At 48.8% G+C, this 25554-nt stretch overlaps 1 protein-coding gene across 3 annotated transcripts in view; it reads right to left on the bottom strand.

Annotated features, from left to right (window-relative positions):
• The window catches only part of POFUT1 (protein O-fucosyltransferase 1), a 33508-nt gene extending 7992 nt beyond the window's left edge, over positions 1-25516 (bottom strand). For 2 of the 3 annotated variants that reach the window (XR_005529419.1, XM_039237779.1), the window contains exons 1-7: positions 25331-25516; positions 23578-23699; positions 19020-19202; positions 17253-17365; positions 6722-6914; positions 4652-4894; positions 1159-1371 (exon numbers count right to left, since the gene is read on the bottom strand). Coding sequence is in view for 2 of the 3 variants with exons in the window: in XM_039237779.1 (XP_039093710.1) it covers positions 1183-1371; positions 4652-4894; positions 6722-6914; positions 17253-17365; positions 19020-19202; positions 23578-23699; positions 25331-25463 (1176 nt within the window). In the remaining variant the exon portion in view is untranslated. Of the gene's footprint in view, positions 1-761; positions 1372-4651; positions 4895-6721; positions 6915-17252; positions 17366-19019; positions 19203-23577; positions 23700-25330 lie in introns of those variants that run through there. The other variant, XM_039237778.1, reaches the window with a different exon arrangement.
• Positions 25517-25554: the final 38 nt, after the last annotated feature.

Below are 25554 nucleotides of genomic sequence, written 5' to 3'. Positions count from 1 at the left end.
ACAAACACCCCACGATGTAATACTTTAAGCCTCATGGGGTTGGCAGAGATTTCACTGGACAGGAAGGGGCAAACTGGACATTTGATGGCTTCTGGGTCAGAGGCTTAGCAAACACTCCCTTGTGAAAATATGGCCAGAGAGCTCCAGCTGCAGGAGGGAGGCTGGGGGGACACATTTCAAGATCTCGATGGAGCCAGGTTTGTGGCAGGGCACCAGGCACCAGGAGACTCTGAGGGCAACACCATGGTCGTCTGGCTTGACAGCAGATGCTCCTTGCTTGGAACGTGCTGTGTGGGCAGCGCTCTGTGCCTCCGGAGAGGGGTGCACGGCATCAAGATTCCTAACTTCTATTTGCATAGTGTTGAGAATGGAGCCGAGTGCTCATGCCTCCAACCCTGGAAATGGACTCGAAAGAGGGGTTACTGGCTCTGGCCCTGTCTAAGGGCTACTTTGGGGGTCAGCTGGGAAAGGGGAATATACAACCACTTCACCCCTGGCCTCACCCTCATTCAAGGTCACTTTTGATACCTATGGCAATGAACTTCTCTGATTTTTACAAATGAGGGAGAGGGGCGCCTGGGTGGCTCAGTCAGTTAAGCATCTGACTTCAGCTCAGGCCATGATCTCACAGTTCGTGGGTTAGGGCCCTGCATCAGGCTCTGTGCTGAGAGCTAGCTCAGAGCCTGGAGCCTGTTTTGGATTCAGTGTCTCCCTCTCTCTCTGACCCTCCCCTGCTCATGGTGTCTCTCTCTCAGAAAAAAAAAAAAAAAAAAACCCCAAAAATATAAAAAAAAAAAAATGAGGGAGAGTTCTAGGGTAGTCATGACCTCATATCAAAACTATAAGTATCTCTGTCTCTATAAAAAAGTCACTGAGAAGAGTTGAGCCCCCGGGCTGCTCCGAGCCGGGCAGCCCAGAAGATGGAGGTGGGACTGCTCTGCCAGTGTGAGCAGTGCCCGGGAGAAATGGCAGGAGGCACGCAGGGAGCGGAGATGCCCGGCCCAGGAGCCGGCGAGCCCTGTGCTCTGGGACACGGAATCCTCCTCCAGGAGCCCCTGGTGCCTTTCTGTCTCTGGCGAGGGAGAAGAGCTTGCATCCTTGGGAGCCAGTGCTGGGAGCACTGCTAGCTGTCAGGCCCGGCCAGGGGGACTGGCTTATGCTGGCGAGGTGCTCCAGCCAGGGTCAGAACTCATCCCGCAGCTGAGGGGGCTTGTCCATGCCAAAGAAAGAGGACAGCCTCCCCTGGAGGTCCCGTTCCCGCTTCACGAAGGCGGTAAAGGAGGAGACACAGTTGCCAATAAAGTGGTCGGCTTGGCCGAGGATGTACAGGTCAATCTGGGCCACTTCAGGCTTCAGGCTCACCACCTTGACCTGCGGGAGGAAGGGCAGAGCGTTCTCACCAGGGTGGCTGCAGGCAGAGGCGGCCAGTTTGGCCAAGGCCCGCAGCCATACCCCCGGCTTTCTTCCTTCCCCTGCACAGAAGTGCCAGACGCAAAAGGAGGTGCAGAGAGGATTCAGACGTGGGGCTGGGCGTTCCACCAGCAGTGCTGCCCAGACGCGGTCCCAGCATACCCCCACGTGGCACACCCCTCCCCCACGGCAGCCTCAGCTCTCGACCCAGCATCATTCACCCTCTATGCCTTCACTAGTGTGGTTCCCTCTGCCTGGAGCAGCTTTTTCCTATTCAGTGCAAGGCCCAGCCAGTTCCGCCGTTCTCTCAGGAAGCCCTAGCCCGGCAGGTGTGGCTCTCCCCATCACACTGAGATCTGATCAAACAGGGCTCCACCCATCCTGTTCTGATGCCTGGATGCCTCTGAGCCCCAAAGTCCTGTTCCATCTGTCCCCAAGATATTCCCCAAAAGTGACCCCTTCTCTCGATGGACCACCACTCCCGGGCCAGCCACCACAATCTCTTACCTCCTCATGGGCTCCCTCACTGTCTCTGTCTGTTCACCACCGAGCAGCTGGAAAAACTTTTTCTCTGTCCCTCCCTCCACCCCATGCTGAACACCCTTAAATGGCAACCTCCTGATCTTCAGATGAAAAGGAAAAATCTTGGGGCGCCTGGGTGGCTTAGTCGGTTAAGCGTCCGACTTTCGCTTAGGTCATGATCTTGCGGTTCGTGGGTTCGAGCCCCGCGTCGGGCTCTGTGCTGACTGCCAGCTCAGAGCCTGGAGCCTGTTTCAGTCTGTGACTCCCTCTCTCTCTGACCCTCCCCTGCTCACGCTGTCTCTCTCTCTCCTAGAAATAAATAAAAAACATTAAAAAAAAAAATTTAAAAAAAAAAAAAGAAAAGGAAAAATCTTGACTGTGGCCTAAAAGGCCCTGTCCAAGCCACGTCTCCACCTCTCAGATCTTCCCCCATCACCCTTTGAGCTCCAGCCACTATCGACCAGGTCCCTCCTGCCTCAGGACCTTTGCATGCACTCTCCCTCTGGTTGAGGCATTCATCTTTTTGTCTGCTTACTTCTTACTTGACCCTCGCTCTGCAGCTCCAGTCTCACCTCTGTGGACCCTGATCTAGGCCAGGGTCCTCTGCACTATACTCTCATGGAACTACATTCCTTTACTTTGGAGCACACATCTTGGTTTGTAGTTTTCACTCCGACTAATATCAGTCTCCTGAACTTGATGGGGCTGGGCTGTGGTGGGTCTTCTTGTCACCGCTGGCCGGGCCTGCCTCAATAAACATCTGGTGACTGGACACGTGAATGAATGAGCCCCTGCCTCTCCTAAAGCTCTTGGACCTCTCTTGCAGCATATATTAGAGTTCTGTGCAGTCTCCTTTCCTGATCTAGACTGATTCTAGACTGGGAGTCTTGGAGGGCAGGACCACATCTTATTTACTGGCATCCTCAGCTCAGCGGTGGCCCAGCCTAACGGAGGGGCAAGGGTGGGCTCTGAGCCCACAGACGAAGGGGTTGAGGAGTCGGCAGTGGCAAGAACAGTGGCACATGGACAGGAAACAGAAAATGGCAAGAGGCTTAAGGTGGAACAAATATACCAACTCTAAAAACTCACAAAAAAACTCCCTGGGACTCTCCAAATGCTTCAACTTAGCCTAGAGATGGGGGTGTGGGCAGAGCTGGGGCTGAAAGTGCTTTGCTGTCAGACAGAGATTTCTGATCTAACAAAAATCATCATCTCGCTATTTGGAGGGTAGCAAAGAAATAATACTAGTATAATCACGGCCAAAATCCCCGAATAATTCCACCCACGCCCTGAAATTTACCCGCTCCGTGTCATACCCACTATCGTTAGCTCTGAGACCTCCTGGGTAAATTCTATCCCTTCTTGGGACTTTGGTTTCCTCAGTGTAACACGCAGGCGCTGTTAGAGGAGCCCCAAAGTCTCCCAGCTCCGATGGTCTATAAGGCGGGTGGGCAGGAGGGAGGCCAGGGTGCGCTGACTTAGCACCTTCTCTACAAGTCAAGGCCTCCAGCTGGTGTCTGGACTAAGAGAGAGAAGGGAGCCCCTCGCATAAAGCCAAGCAGACCTTTGAAGGTCTCTGCAGGCGTTTAGGGCTTTCATTCATTCCACAAAATCTTATGGAATGCTTAGTGTTAACTCAGTCATTTTAGGGAGACTTCTTACCTCCTCTCCACTGGGAGAGCACCAAGTACATCCCACTCCTTAATCACACATCCAAGCATTTACTATTCACTGCTTCCTGAAGCATTTACGAAGTACAAAAGAGCATTCCCTTTATTCAACAACCCTGACTCCTTTTTTTTTTTTTTTTTTAATTTTTTTTAATGTTTTATTTATTTCTAGGAGAGAGAGAGACAGTGTGAGCAGGGGAGGATCAGAGAGAGAGGGAGTCACAGACCGAAACAGGCTCCAGGCTCTGAGCTGGCAGTCAGCACAGAGCCTGACGCGGGGCCCGAACCCACGAACCGCGAGATCATGACCTAAGCGAAAGTCGGACGCTTAACCGACTAAGCCACCCAGGCGCCCCTCAACAACCCTGACTCCTATTATCAGTGACGACTAACTATTGAGCGCTTGTTTTGTACTGGAACAGTTTTAGTTTCTTTGCATCTTATCTTCACAATCACCCTAGGAGACAGGGCTACTCTCAGTCTCATCTTACAGAAAACGAAACAGAAGTACAGAGAACTAAAGGAACTTGCGCAGGACTGCATAGCAAGGAGCACCCCAGCTCTCTGGCTCCAGAGTCCAGCTCTTAATGTCTCTGTCACACTGGACTTCTCCCAAGGGCCCGCTCCTCATGCCCTTATTCAACAGCCACTGAGCATCAACTGTTTAAGCGCTGCCCTAGACAGTGGTGGCGGCAAGGCCTCTCTACACGCTGAGGAAGAGAGTAGTGACTCAGCCTCAGATCCTGCCTGCAAGGAGCCACAACGAGTGGGAAGAAGTGGGACGTGTTTCTATTCTCACACAGACGAGACGGTACCTCGAGAGCAGCTGTGACAACATATGGTGACAGCTCCAGGAGGGACACATAGCTACAAGAGTGCAGGGGGAACTGGAGAGAAGGTGTCACGGGGTTTGGGCTGGGATTTGAAGGAGGGCTAGGAGCCGGAGTGGAAACGCCTAAGTGTCAGGAGGACATGAAGCATGTGGAGGGACCACCCTGGCGCTTTCTTTGATTCCCTTCCCGCCGCACCCCCGCTGGGCCCACACACACCTCCCCTTTGAAGAGCTCTTGGATCTCGGGCACGAAACTCTCAGAATCCGTGGCAATGTAGACCGACCGGGCATTCAGCGCTTCCACCCACAGCTTCACGGCCCGTCGGATCTCCTTCAGGTCAGGGAGGCACATGGTCACGGTGAGAGGGGCCGCCGTGCTGCGGCTGTAGCCCACACACTGCGGGGAGGCCATGAAGTGGGAGCCGGCGGTCCCATCCTTCAGCATGGCACAGGCGTTTTTCTGCAGTGTTGAAGGGGGACAGGGTTAAAGACTGCAACTGGCCCTGGACCCCAGGGGCAAGAGCCACTAAGTGGAGAAAGGCTGTAGAGAAGCTGAGCTGTGTTTTTTAAAAAAAGCACCGAGAGAAGAGGGAAATGCATCAAAACAGCAACAGCCGTTACTGCCAGGTAGTGGCATACTGGCTTTTTACAAAGTATTTTTCTCTTAGTCTTACTATATTATCTGGGAACTCCAGTAGAATTGTGAGCCATGGTGGTGATAATGGGCAGCCTTATCTGATCTCTGACTTCAGTGGGAACACTTCTGATAGCTCCCGTGAAGTACATGTTTGCTGTGGGTTTCGGAGAGATAGCCTTTATCAAGTTAAGGTGGGTCCCTTCTTTCCCGGTTGGTTAAGAGGTTTTTCTTTTCTTTCTTTCTTTCTTTTTTTTTTTTTTAAATCATGAAAGAATGTTGACTTTTATCAAATACTTTCTTGGCCTCTATTGAGACGGTTATATGATTTTTCCTCTTTGGGTGCTAATACAGTGAATTACATTCCTGGGATAAAGTTTACTTATGTTATGTGCTCTTTAATATGTTACTGGAGTTTACTTGCTAATATCCTACTTAGAATTTGGGCATCTAGGTTTGTGAGAACGGGTTCTATCTACTCTTCTGAATTGACCTTATCGGAGTTTGCTCTAGTGCTATGCTAGCTTTATAAAACACAGCATCTTATAACTTTTTATGTTCTAAGCACATAAAGATGGAAACTGTTTCTTAAAGGTTTGGCTGAAACTATTCACAAGATATTCTGGGCCAAGATACTCTCAGCTTGGCTCCTTTTCTTTGTGGAAGGAGAGCGGGAAGAGAGTCAAGGGCACACATGTGTGACTACAGTTGACCCTTGAACAACACAGGGGTTAAGGACACTACTCCCCACCCTGTGCATATAATTTTTATCAAAAACCTGCATATAATTCTTGACTTCCCCCAAACTTAACTACTAATAGCCTATTGTAAACCAAAAGCCTTACTGATAACAAAGTCAATGAACACGTATTTTGTATGTCATATGTACCATGTACTGTATTATAATAAAGGAAGCTAGAAACAAGAAAAAGTTACTACGAATGCTGTAAGGAAAAGAAAACACAGGTACAGCACTGCACTGTAAAAAGGCAGCGCATTTCAGTGGGCCTACGCACTTCAAGCTCAAGTTCTTCAAGGGTCACCCGTACTTCCTTAACAGACTCTGACTGAATTTTGATCTAATTTCTATACTTGTCAGTATTTTTCAAGTCTTCCACAATGAGCATTTCTAAGATACATATATCTTCTTGTGTAAATTAAGGAGACTGTCTACATTGCTCTGTTATTTCCACACAGAAGATGACCTGGTGAGGTTTCTGCACATTTAAGCAGCCTCCGAATATGGAGGATGACATCTGCATTTCTTTGGAGCCCCACCCAATCTCCAGAGCTTATTTTTCAACAAAGAATCTACTGGCTAAATGCTGAGCTGGACCAGAGGACTCCTGAGCTGCGGGTCTCTCTCCGGCTTACTGCCTGACTTGGGAGTCTAGCTGGATGTTTATTCACCCACCTGCAAAATAAGGACAAAAATGGCAACTGTTAAAATGAGGGCTGGCAAGCAAGCACTCTGGAGCCACATTTCTGATGTGTCTCTGGCAGGATCCTGGAACACCGTGCCACGATCTTGGCTGAGTGAGATGTCTCTGCCCCGTCCAGGGCTCGGCAGCGGGTTCAGTGTTCAACACGCACAGGCGTGGGCCCTAGTCAGGGACATGTGCCAGCCAGCCAGGAGAGGAAGGGAGAAATTACCCAGTCAGAGCCAATGCGCAGGTGAATGCCCACGTAGGGCCGGATGAGATGGGCGCGGATGTGGGCCTCTCCCGTCTTCACCATCTCGTCTGACCATACCATGTACTTCTGGAGCGGCCTGTGCTCCTCCAGGACGGGGAACTGGGCCGGGGCCCCTGGTAGGGCGAGCACTGGATGTTCCTTTGGAGAAAATCTAGACATGAGACGGAATGAGGGGAAGTCAGGTGGAGGACGCACAGAAGCCTGGCCGCCACCCCCACAGGAAAGAGGACGGTGTTGCACCATGCCCCAGAGACCCTGCGGAGGGGCCCCTCCAACATGCAAGAAGCACGAGAGGCTGTGAAACCCCAACAGGCTGATAAGAAACCGTGGCGGCGACAACAGGCACACTATGCAATACTGTCCTGCCACACAGAATTTACAACCGTCTTTGCTTGTTTAACAATTAAAACTTTACAGTAGAGCATTCCAACCTTCTGTATGTCATGCTGGCTTCCAATCTGCGGTGTGGCAATTCACTCCAGGGTGGGGTGTCTGGACCCCGGAGTCTGGACCGCGCCTCTGCCCTTTTACCCACACGGCGGGACTGGGACATGCAGCTGCGGACAGGACACGCTCACAGGGAATGTGTACACCACGTGAGAACATCCGCTCCACATTTCACACATATTTGCTGACTGCCTACTGTGTGCTGAGGCCTGGGGGAGAACAAGACAGGCGCGTCCCTGCCTTCATGGGAAGCACCTGGTGTCTGCAGACACACACGTCACGCCCTCCCGAAGGCCCTCCTTCACCCCTGTAAACTATGTACCTTGTAATTATTTCACTTGGTCTTTTCTGCTAGACACAGGCTTCGGAAGACAGTGCCTCCATACGCCGGACAGTGTCTGGCACATGGAAGAACTCAGTAAGTGTTTGTTGACTGACTAAGGAGCGACCTTGCTTTCCCTCTTCAGCTAAACCCAGAGTCTTTCCTAGCAACACGAACCACCGTGCTCGTTCCACAAGCCTCCGTGCACTTCTAGCACCAGGCCTGTGTATGTTTCTTCCTCGACCGGGACTGCCTTTCCTCTGTCAGCCAAAAACCTTCTTTTTTAAATTATGAAATAGACACAGCCACTCTGGAAACAGTCTGGCAGTTTCTTATGACACCAGACATGCCTTACCATGTCCCCCAGCAACTGTACTCTGGGGCATTTATCCCGAAGAAACGAAAACCTACATCCACACATGGACCAGTACGTGAATGTTCACGGCAGCTTTATTCCCACCAGCCCCAAACTGGAAACAGCTCTAACATCCAACAGGGGAAAGGTTAAAATAAACGGTGGGGTATCCCACCGCGGGCTATGACCCAGCGATACCAAGGAACAAGCTACCGAGACAGGCAACTGTTTGGGATGGATCTCAAGGGAATTATGCAGCGTGAGAAAAGCCGAGCCCTCAATCTTGCACACCGTGTGACTGTGTTTACGTAACATTTCTGAAATGACGACGCAGAGAAGAGGACAGAAGTGGAGAAGAGATTAGTGGTTCCGAGGCACTGGGGTGTGCATGCACGCATGCGCGTGGCTTTAGGGACATGGATGCAGAGGACCCTGGTGAAGTTAGATCCGTTCCGGTGTTCTGACTGGGTTGGTGGACACGCAAACCTACCTGTGTGTAACACCTGCGTAAAACTGAACAGACCTTAACGTACATACAAACATGAATGTACAGAAGCAAGTACAAGTAAAACTAGGAAAACCTGCATACAGTGGGTGGGCCATGTCAATGTCATCATCCCGGTTGTGACACTTAACTACTGTACACAGCACTGGGAGAAACTAGGTGTAGATGGTATCTGGGACCTCTCTGTGGTCTTTCTTTTTCTTGCTGTCGTTTTCTTGTCTTTGTATTATTTCTCACAACATGTGACTCTGTAATTACCTCCATAAAAATTTCAAGGAAAAATTATTAAAAAAAAATTTTTTTTAACATTTATTTACTTTTGAGACAGAGAGAGACAGAACTTGAGCAGGGGAGGGGCAGAGAGAGACACACACAGAATCTGAAGCAGGCTCCAGGCTCTGAGCTATCAGCACACAGCCTGACGCATGGCTCGAACTCACAGACTGCAAGATCATGATCTGAGCCAAAGTCAGATGCTTAACCGACTGAGCCACCCAGGAGCCCCAAGGAAAAATTATTAAATATTTCAAAGTATACAGAAAAACACAGAGAATAATTTTACAATCCACATAGACACAACCCAAATTAGCAGATATTAATACTTTGCTGTGTTTCAGATTTTTTTAAAAAGAGAAACACCAAAATAAAAGGTCTATCCTGTCACCTCTTTCCCTCCTTTACTTCCTCTTCCCAGAAGGTTCTATGCATAACTACACTTTTACTATTTGTACAAAAAGGTATTATCTTGTGTGCTTTTTACACAGTGTAATCGTAAAGGCACAGGCTGCCGAGCCAGACAGCCTTGTTCTAATGTTGACTATGCCACCTACTAACTTAGGCAAGTGACTTAACCATTCTCTACATCAGTTCCCTTATCTGTATAATAAGGCTAAAAATAGCTCCTAAGTCATAGTACGCTTGAGAAGATTAAACAGATTAATATAAGCAAAGCATTTAGAACAATACTCGGCGTATAGAAAGCTCTTAGGAAATTCCGTCACCATCACTGTCATCACATTGCACACTGCGTGAAACCCACCGCAACTGTTAAGAAATTCAACTTTACGTCTGACAGATCTGGCCACGTTGACCGTGCTAGCTTCTCTTGAAATTTTCCATTTTGCACGCCCCTTTCTTCACACCCAACCCGAACACCTCGTTCTGCGAACACCTCCCAACCCTCCAAGACCTGGGGTGCCACTCCCAGGGCTCAGCTCCTACGGGAGGGCTCCCTGTCCCACGTCTCCCTTGCTGACTTCGGCACACTGACGTGCTCGACAGCCATCTTCCCTGCTGCACGGCAGCCCACGAGGGCAGGGGCCTGGCTGGTCCTGCTCACCACAAGTCCCACACACTGGTCCAGGGCCTATGCCAAGGAGGCAACGATCAAGTGTTTGCTGACAACCTAGCTCTTTGTTATAATAATAATTTTATACCTACGTGCATGTGAATCATTTATCAAGCCTTATTATGTGACAGGCAATGTTCTAATTGTTCTACGTGTATGAACTCATTTGATTCCACAAGAGCCCTGTGAGGTAAGTAAGCACTATTGTTCTTCTTTTTACAGATGAGGAAATTGAGGAACAGAAAGGTTAAGTAACAGGCCCATGGTCACACAGCTAGGAATTGGTGGAGGTGGGATTTGAGTCCAGCTTTGAGTCCAGGTTCTGCTCCACAATCTGTGTTGTTGTTGGGGTTTTTTTTTTTTATGTTTATTTTTGAGAGAGAGTGAGCGTGAGTGAGCAGGGGAAGGGCAGAAAGAGGGGGACAGAGGACCCAACTGTTTAAAGTTTATTTATTTTGAGAGAGAGACAGAGAGTGAGCGTAGGGAAGAGGCAGAGAGAGAGGGAGACAAAGAATCCTAAGCAGGCTCTGAGTTGTCAGCGTGGAGCCCGACATGGGGTTTGACTCACAAACTATGAGATCATGACCAGAGCCGAAACCAAGAATCAGATGCTTAATTGACTGAACCACCCAGGTTCCCCTTAAATGTTTATTTTGAGAGGAGGAGAGAGAAAGAGAAAGAGAGAGAGAGACAGAGACAGAGAGAGAGAGACAGACAGAGAATCCCAAGCAGACTCCATGCCATCAGCACAGAGACCAATGTGGGCTGTGAGATCATGACCTGAATCAAAACCAAGAGCTAGACGCTTAACCGACTGAGCCACCAAAGTGTCCCCAGAACCTCGGTTAACTATGCACCTCACTCTCAGCTCTCTCAATGCCATCAACAAGCCCCTCAAAGGCCGGGTCTGGGCCTTATGTTTCTGATCACCAACCCCTAGCACAATCAATACCTTTAGAATGAATGAATGAGTGGATGGGAAGAATTCAAGGCTCTTACCAGAAAGACCAGGCCAGGCTGTCAGGGGTCAGAAGAAGAAGTGAATATGAGCCGAACACCTACTACTGCCAGGCCCCTGGCCAAACTCCTTTCAGACGTCACCTCAAGAGATTTCAAAAGCAAAGCCAGAGTTTGTGAGCTCCCAGGGGGGTTGGACCATTAGGATAAATCCGGATTTGTGCACACTCTGCCCTCTTGGAGACAGCCTCCAGTTGACCTTTGGTGATTTCTGGATTTGGAAGGTCCCTCCCCTCTCCTTAGAACTGGACTGCCACACGGCTGCACCACTGGGACATCAACTCTGACCAGCCGAGCACTGAGAGGCCGAGAATGATAACGCTTATTTACTCTCAGTGAGAGAGGAAAGTGTTGTTTGGAAAGAAAGGGGGCGTTAGGGGGTCTTGTTTGGAAAGAAAGCTTGATTAGCTCCACCTGCCCTGAGTGCCCTAGCTCAGCCCCTCAGCCTGGCCACTGTCCAGCTGAACAAGGCATGTGCTCTCATTGCTGGGCGCAGTAAACCTCTGGGGTTCTCCAGCCCCCACCCCTACTCTACTGAGATCCCCCACCAGGCTAGGGTTTCTGCATGCGCAGCATCCATTATGCACCCAGATCACACCTGGGGGACAGTGGGTGGGCACCATGCTGAGTGCAGAAGAGGCAGGGACATGAACGAGGCAGGGCCTTGCTCTCAGTGTCCCTGTCTTCAAGAACTATCTTTCTCTCCCGCTCTTTGCACAGCTGGCTCCTCATCCTTCAGGTCTCAGACCTGCCAATTATATGTCACCCGTTTAGGGCCTCTCAGGAAGGGTGCAGCCTGGGAGAAAATAAGAGCATTCAGGGCTGCCGTGCGAGCAGGGAAGATGGCTGTCGAGCACAGTGGTGTGCTGGAGGCAGCAAGGGAGACGTGGGACAGGGAGCCCTCCCGTAGGAGCTGAGCCCTGGGAGTGGCACCCCAGGTCTTGGAGGGTTGGGAGGTGTTCGCAGAACGAGGTGTTTGGGTTGGGTGTGAAGAAAGGGGCGTGCCCACCACAGCTGTTGTGTTTATTCGTGCAAAATGGAAAATTTCAAGAGAAGCTAGCACAGTCAACGTGGCCAAATCTCTCAGACGTGAAGTTGAATTTCTAAACAGTCGCGGTGGGTTTCCTGCAATGTGCTGACGATGGTGGTGATGGTGACAGTCAGAATTTCCTAAGAGCTCCCAATACTGGTTACCTTCATGCCAGGAGAATGGTTCCGCACAATGGTACACTCTTCCAACAGCAGATGTGCAATAAATGTGTATTGAATTAAACCTCCACCAGCGGACCCAGACTTAGAAGCAGCAGAGCTCAAAGGATTCTCAGAAATGACTTAGTGGGGAAGAAACACCTCATATCCCCTTCTCCTAGAATCCGATTCTTAGCTGGACACACGGCAGCCCCAAATAAGGAGACTTCTCTGTCCTTCTTGCAGCTAGGTATAGGCCATGTGTCTAAGAACTAGCCAATGAGATGCAAGAAGGGTTATATGGGACTTCTAGAAAGGTTCCTTAAAAAGGTGAGGCTGTGACCCCTTCTGCCTTTTTTCCCTTCCAGCTGCCTGGGGCAAGGGTGTTATGGCTAAAGCTTCACCAGCCCTGTGAGGGGACACTGAGGATAAAAGCCGGTACTGGGACGGCTGGGCACAGAGGTGGCAGCCTGATTCCCAACAACACAATGGAGCTGCCTTCTAGCCGTGGGTTGCATATCCCAGTGCTGCTCCTACTTAGAAAACAATACATTTCTGGGGCGCCTAAGGACCTCAGTCGGTTCAGCTTCCGACTTCGGCTCAGGTCACGATTTCATGGTTCGTGAATTTGAGCTTCACATTGGGCTCTCTGCTGTCAGCACAGAACCTGCTTCAGATCCTCTGTTACCCCGCCCTCTCTCTGCCCTCCCCTACTTGCCCCTCCTCAAAAGTAAACGTTAATAAAATAAATAAATAAAACGTTAAAAAAAGAAAGAAAACAATGCATTTCCATGTTGTTAATCTGCTGTTATTTGGGGTTTTCTGTAACATGTAGCTTAAATTATGCCTGACACACCTAGATCTGTGGCCATCCAAACTTTTAGTTGTTATGCAAGAGAATTACCAGTTAAAGGCAGTGGAGGGGGGGCCAGAGTCCCTCCAAGCTGGCTCTGCATTGCCAGCCCCGTGTCACTATAGGAACTTAAGAATTCTGAAGAACAGTATGGAAGCCACGGACTTGCTCACCCCCTTCATTTTACAGTTGGAACACTGGCCGGAGAAGGGAAGCAATTTGCTTACTCACACAGTGAGCGAAGGAAGAGCCTGACCCTTTCCAATGCCATTCTCCCTATACTCATACCCCAGGCCCCAGAGGCCAACTTTCTACAGCGAGCAAGCGTCCACTATTTTAGAAAATGTTTAAAATATATATACTCTCCAGCTCACCCCTACAAAGCACTTGGGCTTCTTATCAGACCGCTTATCACACCGCCTACAAAGCCCTACACGGTTTGACCCCCGCCCGCTTCAACCTCCTTGCCTGTGTGGCAAATCAATTCTTCAAATCGCCTTTTACTGGGTGGGCTCTATGTCTCCTCTCAACAGCAAGGAGCTGAGTGACACTGTCGCGGTCACCAGGCCCAGGCTTTGGGAGCCAGCAGCTTCTACTTCCCGTGTCTTGAAACATCCATTCCCTTAGAAACATCCTCTCACAACCTGGCTGATACACTGGTGCAAGCCCAAGTCGCATGGGGAGGTCAAGCGTACTCACACCAACCAACTATCCCTGTGGTGATATACACCACAGCGCAGAGGAGATGTGAAGACGTTATGCTAAGTGAAATAAGCCAGACACAAAAAGACAAATATCATATAATTCTACTTACATGAGACTTACGACAGGCAAATTCAAAGACAGAAAAACTGAATAGAGGAATGGAATGGAAGTGTGGAAGAATGGGGAGAAGTTGTTAAATGGGTATAGAGGATCTGTCTGGGGGGAGGAGAAAGTTCCAGAGACAGACAGTAGTGGTGGTCACACATTTCACTGTACTGAATGCTACCGAACTGTGCACTGAAAAAAGTGGTTATACCGGTAAATGAATAACACACACACACACTCCAGTGGCATAAATACACATATACACCACAGTAACCATTTTTTGAAATCTCACGTTTTTATGTTGAGAACTAATCCTGCCAGCAAGATTTACTAACCTGGAAAATACTGGTATCAATTACTCTTCAGAAATGATAGTTAAACATTACTCAATTACAAACTATATGCAATAATTTCATTTTAAGTTAATCTGAATAGGTAAGTAGATGTGTATAAAAGTATCCGGAGGGGCGCCTGGGGGGCTCAGTCAGTTAAGCATAGGACTTTGGCTCAGCTCAGGATCTTGTGGTTCATGAGTTCGAGCTCTGTGCTGACAGTGGGATTCTCGGTCTCCCTCTCTCTGCCCCTCCCCCGCTGGCACATGCTCTCTCTCTCTCTCTCAAAAAGAAAAAATAAAAAAAAACCATTTAAAAAAAGCATCTAGAGAATGGAAGTATATACATCAAAATGCAAAGAGCGTTTTTTAAAGGGGTGGTGGGTTATGAGTAAATTTAGTTTTTTACTTTATTAAAAAAATCTCCCACGGAATCTCTGGTGGGTATTCCAAAGGATACTTATACCAAGAAATGCAATGTGTAACATGGATTGAAACTTTGTACACTTGGGATTCTACAGAGAACATGGGAAATCAAAGAACAAAAGAACTGCCTCCATGAGCCCAGTCAACCCACAGAACTCTGAGGAATAATTGATACACTGCTGTTGAACCACTAAGTTTTGGAATGGTCTGTTATGCAGCAAAAGACAATGGCACAGTCTCTTAGTCTCCTTACTTGCTCCAGCCCAGCCACACTGGTCTTCTGTCTGCCCCTTGAGCATACTAAGCCTAATCCTGCCTCAGAGCCTCTGCTCTCCATGTCGCCACCATGAAGAACCACCTTTCTCCCGGCTTTTTCTTCAGGTCTCTCATGCACTGAATGCTTGTGTCCCCCCAAGTCCATAGCTGAGGTCCCAACCCCCACTGTGATAATGTTTGGAGGCAGGGCATTTGGGAGGCAATTAAGTCTAGTTGAGATCATAAGGGTAGAGCCCCGTGATGAGATTGGTGCCTTATAAGCAAGCCTGTTCTCATCCCAACATGTGAGGACACAGCAGAAAGGCAGTAAGCCAGGAAGATCATTGGAACCCAACCCAAGAACCTCTCACCAGAATCCAAGTATACGGGCACCCTGGTCTCAGACTTCCCAGCCTCCAGGACCACGAGAAATAAACACCTGCTGTTTAAGCCCCTAGTCTGTGCTATTTTGTTATAGCAGCCTGAGCTGAAATAAGGTTGCACATACATTGTTTATGTTTTTTATAGTATTATGTCTTCTGGAATTATCTACTGTAAAAGCTTATTCACCATCTCTCTCATTAGACTCAGCTCCATCAGAGCAGGGACCTTATCTGCCTTATTCTTGCCAGTATCCCCAGTGTCCAGACCAGTAATTGACACCCAGGAGGTCCTTCTTAAATACGTATGAAAGGAAGGCAGGCAGGCAGGCAGCTGCCCAGGTGGCTCTAACTCTCAAACTGCCTCCAGGAATCATCTTTCCTACTAGTCTGCCTTTCCCAAAAATCTGGCCGTAGGGCACAAGCTTTCCCAACCCTTCATGCAATTCCTACAACTCAGTGAACTCAAACAAGACGGTGAGGCACCGAGCAAGAGCGTCAGCAACACTCCCTGACTGGCGCATCCACGTGGTACCGTACCTTCTCTTCCAACCAGGCTTGTGTGAGATTTCTGGCTTTCTGGAATTTGCTTTTAGAGCTGCCTTTAGAGCTGGCATCATATGTTTTTTTCCTGGCACTCTGTCAATTAGAGAAATATCTCCACCCTTGGAGGGCAGATCTGCCTCCTGGCAATAGGTCCAGGTCACTCAGAACTGAACAGGGAGACCCAGGTATATGGTCAAGTGGGAATGTCCTGGGGCCAACCACGAGGGAGGAGTGGGACCCACCATGAGCGCGCATCCTCAGTAGCTCCTGGATGAGCACAGAATTCCCGAATGGGAACCGGCAGCTGTTCCAGGCACAGCTGTCTTCTCCACAGTGGTTAAGACGGGGTGCTCTGGACATCAGACTGCCTGGGTCCAAATCTTAGCTTTGCCACTTCAAACTGTGTGACCTTGGGCACGTGCTTTCACTCCTGTGCTTCAATCTCCTTATGTGTACAACACAGAGACAGTAACGCCTGTCATACAGGCTTGTGGAAGCACCAAATGAGTTACCATCTTAGAAGACTTAGGTAGTGAAGTAAAAACTTAGAAGACTGTTCGGTACACAGTAGGCACTAAATAAACAGTAGCTTTACTATCTATTAAAGAGTTGCATTTGGACCGCAGCTGCCCTCTCACCAGCTGAGTTATACCGTACCTCACCGAGCTGTTTCCTTACTTGTCAAGCGGAAATTGATCATAATACCCACCTCGTGAAGTTTCTCAAAGGCTCGTATGAAATAAAGCACGTGAATAATCATAGTAACAGCTAACATCGCTTGTTTGCCTACTATGTGCCACGCACTCTATGCCCTAGGAAGCAGATATCATAGTGCTCCTTCCACTCCGGCCAGACAGTCAGAGAGGCCGCTCAGGGTCGCCTGAGGAAGAGGCAGGGCTGAATCAGAGCCCAGGCCTGACTGATTGTGAGCATGACTCCTTTCTCTATGCCAGTCTGTCCTTGGTCTAATGAATGCCGAGTGCTGTGACCCTGTGTGAATTCCTATGTCCCTCATAGCTCCTAAGCTGTCTGACTTTCAAGCCCATGTTCACTCTTGCCATGCTATAGCATCAAGGCAAGCACACTCTGATAGTTATCATCATTATAACTAGCCTGTGGCTCCCTGAGGGCTGAGGCTGGGCCTTCTTCATTTTTACATATCACCTCTGGCCTTTGAGCACTATGTCTCATACATGACAGACGCTCTATAAATATTTCACAGCCTGTGCCTGTGCCCTGCTAACCTATTTTTTTTTTCTTAACAGGGCCTACTGGAGCACAATTAATAAAGCACATCCAATTATTATCAGGATGACATCATTCCTCAGTCTGCACCTGAAGCTGCTTTTCCCTAAGAGACGCTGCGTACAATTTTCACCTTGTGAGGAGGAAGGTGAGAGGGGAGAGATTCTCACGCCTAGAGGAGGAAATCGAGACCCAGGTGACTGAACAATATTCTTTTTATGACATCCTTTATCGGCCGATAAACTCTTGCTCAACCTTGTGGCAGGTCAATGTCCCACCGTGTCAGGCGTTGAGATGGGAACAGATCACACAGGATCCCAAGTTCAACAGATAGAACGGCCGCACCTTTGGTCTCACACATCAGGGTGTGGTGGAGGGGAAGAGGGTCAGGAAGGCGCTGTGAACACTCCTGGGCCCCAGGCTCCTCCCTCAAACCCAGCAACACTGCCCCCTCCAAGTACCTCTGGATCCACTGGTCTTTGTAGGAGGCGCTGAAGGAAATGCCTGAAAAAAGCTCGGACTTGTTGAAACTCACATGAAACTGATCCCAAAATGGACCAAAGGGATTTCCTTCCTGCAGAAAGAGAGTGATCAAAGGCTTACTGAGGGAAAGCCCTTTGGGTATGGGGCCAAGGAACCATGCGTAGGGGAACCCTGGTGGGCTGGACTCAGGTTGAAACACCTCATAGGATGGCCCAATAGGAACGTCACTTTGTAAATCCTGGGCTGGAGACTGAGGAAAGCAGCTTGGCCTCCAATCTGGTTTCCAGCACGGAATGTTCACCACAGTGTTTAAAGGAGTCTTTCCTACCTTACATGCCATATCCCACTGACCGTGAAGCATTGGTAGGGTAAGTGGGGAGGGAGTGAACCCTGGATTTGGGCCTTGGATCTCGGACTAGAGCTTCCAGAAACTTTTAAGATCAGCAAATACAACGCCCTTCATCTTTTCTTTTTAAATGGTAACTTATTTATTTTAAGAGAGAGGGAGAGGGGCGCCTGGGTGGCTCAGTCGGTTAAGCATCCGACTTCAGCTCAGGTCATGATCTCACAGCTAGTGGGTTCGAACCCCAGGTTGGGCTCTGTGCTAACAGTTAACTCAGAGCCTGGAGCCTGTTTTGGATTCTGTGTCTCCCTCTCTCTCTGACCCTCCCCTGCTTATGCTGTCTCTATCTCTCTCTCAAAAATAATAAATAAAAAAAACATTAAAAAAAAAGAGAGAGAGAGAGAGGGAGAGAGAAGGTGGGGCAGAAAGGGAGAGAGAATCCCAAGCAGGCTCTGCGCTGTCAGAGCAGAGCCAGACGCAGGGCCCAATCTCATGAACCGTGTGTGAGATCATGTCCTGAGCTGAAATCAAGCTTAAACGACTGAGCCACCTAGGCACCCTGCAATGCCCTTATTTTCAAGGTGGAAACCAGGACCTAGACAGGGTAAGACACCTGCCCAGGTTCACATACCAAGTGAGGGCAGTGTCAGGGCTATAAGCCAAGTTTCCTTTCTCAACTTTCATGGCTCCTCCAACCACCCTCCCCAGACTTTAGCATAAGCACTGAAAACATACCGGGGACTGTGTTAATCCCAAAGTGCCAGAAAATTATAAATTCTCCTGATAAAATATGACAGTTTCTTATTTACCTGCTGAAAGGCAGGGAAGTATACAACTTAGGAGGGTGGAAAACGGAGCCAAATTACCTCAGGTTGAATTCCAGCTCCACCACTTGTTTGCTGTGTGACCCTGGGGATAATGCTGAACCACTCTGTGTTGCACTCGTGTCCTCTCTATAAAATGGGGATATTGATAGTACATCCCTCATAGAGCAGTGTGAAGAGTAAGTTAACGTGCGTAATGCTCCTAGCACAGTACCTGGCACGTATCAAGTGCCACATGAGTATTAGTTATTATTACCGGTGTGGCTCATTACAGTTTACAATCACCCTTACACCGGACCCTCATGACGTTTATGAGTGAGACAGAGCAGGGATGGGTGTCTTTATTTTGCTGGTAGTTTTTTTCCTAAACTACCAGCTAAACAAAACTGCAAAATAAAGGCTCAGAGGAATCACGGTACTCTGCCAAAAGTGATACTGCTGACAGATGTCACAAATGGGACTTAAATCTCCATCTTTCTACTCTAAGCCTTTCTAGTGCCTTCCCTCAGGTATTGCCATCATGGTGTCTCATGGGCCTCGAGGACATGGGACAGGCAGAAAGGGTCCCCCAGACCCACCTTCATGGGGCATGTCTTCTTATCAGGGCTTCGCTGGGCTGCCACCTCAAAGCAGTATGCCACCCGCCGCTCAGGGGGCCAATGAGTGGGTGCCAGCTTCTCCATAAAGTCTTCCAGGCTGATGACCCGATGGTAGGCCTGGAGGGGTTCCAGCTTGAAGTACTTCTGATAGGACACATGGAGCTACAGGAAAAGGTGGGAAAGGAGAGGCAGAGGTCTCTCTTCAGTATCCTAGTGGCTCTTTTACAGACATTTATTAAAAGGATTGACTCCAGGACCGAGATAACTCAGCCTGTAAGCCACTGAAAAACATTTAGAGAAGGACACCAAACTCAAAACGAAAAAAGGCTGGGAGAATTTATCTGTAAACTAACAAAGAAATAGTAACATCCCTTGTGTTCAAAAATGCTCACTGACCTAGATGAAAAAAAGACATACGCTGTAAGAGAAAATGTGAGCAAAGGAGAGGAGAGAACAACTCACAGCAAAGAAAACTCAAAGAGTCGATACGCTCAAAAGATGTACACGCTCACTAGTAATTAGGAAAAAAACAAACTGCAATTATAACAAGACCACGTTTCACTCATTAGACCAGCAAAGATTTAAAAGCTTAGGGGCTCCTGAGTGGCTAGGTTGGTTAAGCGTCCAACTTCAGCCCAAGGTCTCACGGTTTGTTGAGTTGGAGCCCCGCGTTGGGCCCTGTGCTGATGGCTCAGAGCCTGGAGCCTGCTTCCAATTCTGCGTCTCCCTCTCTCTCTGCCCCTCCCCAGCCTGTGCTCCTCTCTCTCTCTCAAAAATAAATAAACATTAAAAAAAAAAGATTAACTTTACTAAATTTTTTTCATGTTTAATTTGAGAGAGAGAGAGAGAGAAAGAGAGAGAAAGGGAGAATCCCAAGCAGGCTCCATGTTATCAGCTCAGAGCCCAACATGGGGCTCAATATTCTGAACTGTGAGATCACGACCTGAACCGAAATCAATAGTCAGATGCCCAACTGACTGAGCCACCCAGGATCAGTCCCTAAAAGCTTAACTTTAGTTGTTGGGAAGGATGTGGGGAAACAGGGACTGCTGTGCCTGGCTGGTAGTTAAAGTGTACGTTTTAGAAAAACCACTTTGGAATGCAATCTTGCAGCATCTACTAGAATTTAAAATGCTCCTTGACCCTCTATGTATTTTCCCTAGAGAAGCCCTCCCACTTTGCACCAGGAGACAGGTCCAAGGATGCTCAGGGCCACAGCAGAAGTACAAGAAAGACCTTGGAAGGAGTCACACTGAAGGCACTGCACCCATGGCAGTGATTGCCTCTGGGCCTGGGGGAAGGGAGCGGGACTAGCCTCCGGGGCCACGCGAGCCTTTATCTTTTAACAACTTCGTCTGTAATAACATTTTATTTCTTTTATCAAAGAAGAGAAAGATGAAGCAAAGAAGAAAATGTTAACGATGCTCACGGCTAGTGGTAGGACATGGATGGTGACTATATTAATCTCTGTATTTTTCTGCATTTAAAAAAATTTCTTCGAACACCATAAAATAAAAATCTCGACTTCATCTGATAGCTCAGGGTTCACAAGCATGTGTCACTAGGTCAGGGCAATAAAGAGTTCTGCAATCAAAAGGCTCCACAGTTACACAGATCTGGGAAGCGCTGTGTGAAGCTGATTTCTTTACTACGGGACTTCGCAGTATGGTACTATATATTTTGAATCTCCAGTTTTGGAGGCTGGGGGATTGAGAATATAACTTCCCAAACTGATTTAACCAATGCATCTTTCCTTCGCAAGCCACTGGCATTCCAATAGACTTTGGGATACTTAACCACTAGCAACAAGGTCTTGCTGAAGGATTTTAAACAGAAATAATAGGAGATTTGCTTTCTAGAAAGATCACTCTGGGGGCGCCTGGGTGGCTTAGTCGGTTAAGCGTCCGACTTTCGCTTAGGTCATGATCTCGCGGTTTGTGGGTTCGAGCCCCGCGTCGGGCTCTGTGCTGACTGCCAGCTCAGAGCCTGGAGCCTGTTTCAGTCTGTGACTCCCTCTCTCTCTGACCCTCCCCTTTTCTCTCTTTTTCTCTCTCTCTCTCTCTCCTAGAAATAAATAAAAAATATTAAAAAAAAAAAAAAAAAAGAAAGATCACTCTGGTGGCAGAAGAGAGCACATATGGATGATAAGATTAGAGAAGAAAGAAGAATAAGGAGGCTGCTGCAATGGTCCCTTTCTTTGTTCAAGTACTCATTCAACATATAATTTTGAGCATAAGTCCAGGTGAAGATGGAAGGCATGGACAGGTTGGGAGAGATAAAGGAAGATGAGGTAGAGGGTAAAAGGAGGTATTCAGTATGACTTCTAGGTTCCTGGCATGGTATCCAGGTGAATGGAGGTAACATAAATTAAGGCTGGGAATATAGGAGGTGACACAGGTTTGAGAGGGAAAGATGCCAAGTTCAGTTCTCGTTTTGTGAGTTTGAGGTATTTGTGGGACATCCAAGTAGACTCAAGGGCTTAAGAATTAGAAACACAGGCTTGTGATCCGAGGAAAGTCTGGGCCACAGATAAATTGGGAGGTACGGAGGACAGTGAAAGCCACAAGATTTAATGGAAACTTACAGCAAAGCAAATGATGGTAACAACAGTAACTAATATTTATTGTGAGCTGACTTTGTGTGCTCGTCACATCTCATGGACTTGCTCGTCACATCTCATGGACTTGCTCGTCTAATCCTAAGAGGTAGGAATATAACTACTTCCAATTTACTTATGAAGAAACCCAGGCAGACAGAATCCAGATAACTCATCTGAGGTCACATGGCTAATAACCAAACGGAAAGAGGAGACACACCAACATTTAAACAGTGAGTGGAGAGAGAAAAGCCCCCAATACCACACCAAAGAGGAAAATGCTGAGAGGTCAGGGCTAAAGCAGGAATAGGCTGTGACTGAGAAGACAGGAGAGAAGGGATGTTCAAGAAGGAAAGAGGCTCACAGGCCCAGGTGTCACCAGGAGAACAGCTGAGAGAGTGAGAAACGACCCCTAGATTTGGCAATTCTGAGGTCCTTGGTGACCTCTGTGAGAACAGTCCTGTGGGGAAGAGGAGAGGAATTGGGCAAGTTGAGTAACCCATAAAAAGCAAGAAGTAGAGATGCCGGAAAGATTTTTGGTTGAGAAGACAAGGCCAGGGAAAGAAAACAACTCAGGGGGAGATGAACGGACAATGTTTAAACTATAACAGGGAGAGCGAAACAGTGTCCCCGGTTACTGAGGACTTCCTATGTCCTAGGTACTTTGCATTGATGAACTCAGCTGATCCTAAGAGAGAGGGATACAATGTTCAAGGCATGCTACAGTCACTCACTCATTATGGGAGGTGGCCACAATTACTACCAGCCTCTTTTAAAGATGAGGAAACTGAAGCACAAAGAGATCAAGTACTCTGTCCAGGCCACACAGCCAGTAAGCGACAAAGCCAAGCAATGATCTCAGGTACTCTGGCTTTTAACTACTGATAAAAAAAAAAAAAAAAAAAAAAACCTCTCTAAAAATTGGCAGACAGAAGGGAAAAAACCCAAAAAACCTACGCAGAGGAAAGGCTATAAGAATGAAATACAGTGTTTCGTACATACTAAATACAGTTTTTTTTAAGTTTATTAAAAACTTTTACGGGGCGCCTGGGTGGCTTAGTCGGTTAAGCGTCCGACTTTTGCTTGGGTCATGATCTCACGGTTCGTGGGTTCGAGCCCCGCGTCAGGCTCTGTGCTGACTGCCAGCTCAGAGCCTGGAGCCTGTTTCAGAGTCTGTGACTCTCTCTCTCTCTGACCCTCCCCTGCTCACGCTGTCTCTCTCTTTCTCCCCCCTAGAAATAAATAAAAAACATTAAAAAAAAAAGTTTAAAAAAATAAAGTTTATTAAAAACTTTTAAAATCAATTCATTATATTAATTCAATTCCTACTGCCAGGCCCCCAGGGACACAGTGTGAACAAAGACAGACGTGGCATCAGTGGAAGACACAAATAAAAAGCAAGGAATTAGAGGGCGTTGAGAATCGCTGTGATGGGGGAGCCAGAGCACCTGGGTTTGTGGCTTTGGACAGATTATTAATTAACCTGTGCCTCAGTTTCTCCTTCAAACTGACACTAGCACCCATCACCCTTTGACTAATGGGATGAACAGAGGTTGGGACCAACCAGGGGTGGAAATGGAACTTTAGATTCCTATCACAGGCCCTGGAGTCAGACGGACATGCGCTTGAGTTCTAGCTCTTCACTACTTACAACCTGTGTGACTTTGGGTGCATTACCTAACCTCTGGGAACCTGTTTCCTCCTGGGCATGTAATGAGGGAGAAAAGAGCTAGCCCTCCTGCGGTGCTCAGAACAGTGCCTGGCAGACCGAAGGCACTGGTTAGGTGTTAGCCAGTTAGCCAAGGAAGACAGTTCTGCGTGGGGAGCAGGACAGGCTCAGAGGAGTGGGAGGTAAAGCCCAGAGAAGGACTTGGGGTCAGGAAGAGGTAAGCAGGATCGGAGTGGGATGGATAAGGGCTAAGGTCAGTGGGAGGTACTCACATTGGTGAAGGGAGGCTTGTGATGCTGGTACTCAATCCAAGGGGGTACAGCCAAGGTGCGGTTCAACAGCTTTGCAAAAGCCAGGGAGCCCAAGAAGTGATCGGCCTGGTTTCCGAAGCGCCCTGGATGGTATATGGTGGTTGAGGTGAGGCCTGGGGCATGGAAGGCACGGGGTGTGCAGGGTCCAGAAAGGACGCAGTGCCAGCAGTGAAGAGGGCCGGGACACCAAGGAGAGCCAGGGGAGCTGGCAGCACAGGACCCAGGTCTGGACTCCTGGGTCTGACACTCAAGGCCCTTAGGTCCTACCCTTCTGCCTCAGACCTTCCAGGTTCCTTGCTGTTGCCAAACCTGCTCTGCCCTTTCCATCCCCACCCCGTGTCTTTGCTCCCGTGCTTCTCTCTTCCAGGACTGCCCTCCCACCTCTATCTCATCTGTGCACGAAGGGGCAACTCCAGTGCCTCATTCACTGAGATCCTTTCACCAACCCTCTGCTGTCCTCAATCCCTTCCTCTGCCTCCCACCTCAGAATGGAGTTACTTCCGGTTCTTCACTTTCCCTCAAATGTCCTGTCTCACTTTCTGGCCTTTGTACTGGCTGCGTCTTCAGCCTGTAAATACCTTGGGGGCCAGGGTGAGGACCCTATCTGATTCTTGTCCTTGTCCCCAGCATGACATCCATCCATTCATTCCACAAATACCGAGAGGACACAAGGTGCCAGGCTCTCTGCTTGGTACCGGGATACAGGATTGAGCAAGAAGGATAAGGTCACTGCCTTCGAGGCACTCACAGTCCAGCTACAGAGACACGAAACATGTAAACAAGTATCCAGTGACAAATTCTGATGATTTCAAGGAAGAAAAGGAAACGTTTGGTGATAGAGACAACAACGTGGAGATTATCTGCACTGAGGTGCCCTTTCTGGCGACATTTAAGATGTGACCTAAGAATGGGAAGGAGTTGATCTGGCAGAGGTGGAGAGGAAGGTGTTCCAGGCAGAGGGAATGGCACAGGCTTCAGGACCTGAGTACGAGCGAGAAACAGAGAGAGGGAAAAAGAGTGGCTGCAGCTGGAGGATCTGGGGAGAAGGGAGTGGTGGTAGTGATGGGCAGAGGGCCAAATCATCAAGATCTGCAGAGTTTTAAGAAGAAATGACTTCTACAATGACGATCCATCACCCCATTTAAATTGCACCCCTCGGCCAGCTTTCAGATTCGCCCTTACTCTTCTCTATTTTCCCAGTGTTCATCCTTCAACGATACTCTGCATACTTATTTTTTATGTGTATCTTTTTTGTCTGTCTTGTCCAGCAAAAATGAAGATTCTTCAGGGGGACAGCGTTTTCTAGCGTATCACTGCTGTATGCCCAGAGCAGAAAACAGCGCTGAGCACAGAGCAGGGGTCCTATAAATATCTGATGAATGATGAAAAAAATAGTCCAGGGCCAACGTTGAGTCGGTGATACCAAGTCCTGCCCCAGCAAACTCCGTTTACTGAACTCTGGGATAGCTTAGACATTGCACAAGACACATCACCTCTTTCGGCCTCAGTTTCCTCATCTGCCAAATCGAAGATTGGACACAGAGGACCCTCAGGGCCACTGCAACTGGGGCCGGGAGGCGAGGAGCAGGCCATGCCCCGCGCTGGGCTTCTGTCCTGGACATGTCAAAGTATCTCTGGGTGCCTCAGAGGAGGGCCTTCGCCTCTCTCTGGGCCTCAGTTTCCCCATATGAGCAGAGGGCTCGGGAGGCCTTACCCATGCATGGGCAGTAGAGCAGGTAACCGGCCGGGTCCCAGGAGCCCGCGGGCAGCCCCGGGAGCGGCAGAATCAGCATCAGGAGAGACACGCGCAGCAGCAGGGGCGACGATGCCCACGCGGCGGCGCCCATGACGGCTCCGGAGCCCAGGCGCGCCGTAGCGCGGAGGCCGGGAGAGAAGGAGGGGCGCGAGCGTCCGCCCCGCTCCCGGCGGTCCTCGCGC

This window comes from Hyaena hyaena, unplaced genomic scaffold, assembly GCF_003009895.1.
Source record: "Hyaena hyaena isolate Hyena2069 unplaced genomic scaffold, ASM300989v1 scaffold_131, whole genome shotgun sequence".
In the NCBI taxonomy this organism is placed as follows: domain Eukaryota; kingdom Metazoa; phylum Chordata; class Mammalia; order Carnivora; family Hyaenidae; genus Hyaena; species Hyaena hyaena.
The sequence above is the reverse complement of the archived record's forward strand: the minus strand, read 5'-3'. Positions and strand labels throughout refer to the sequence as shown.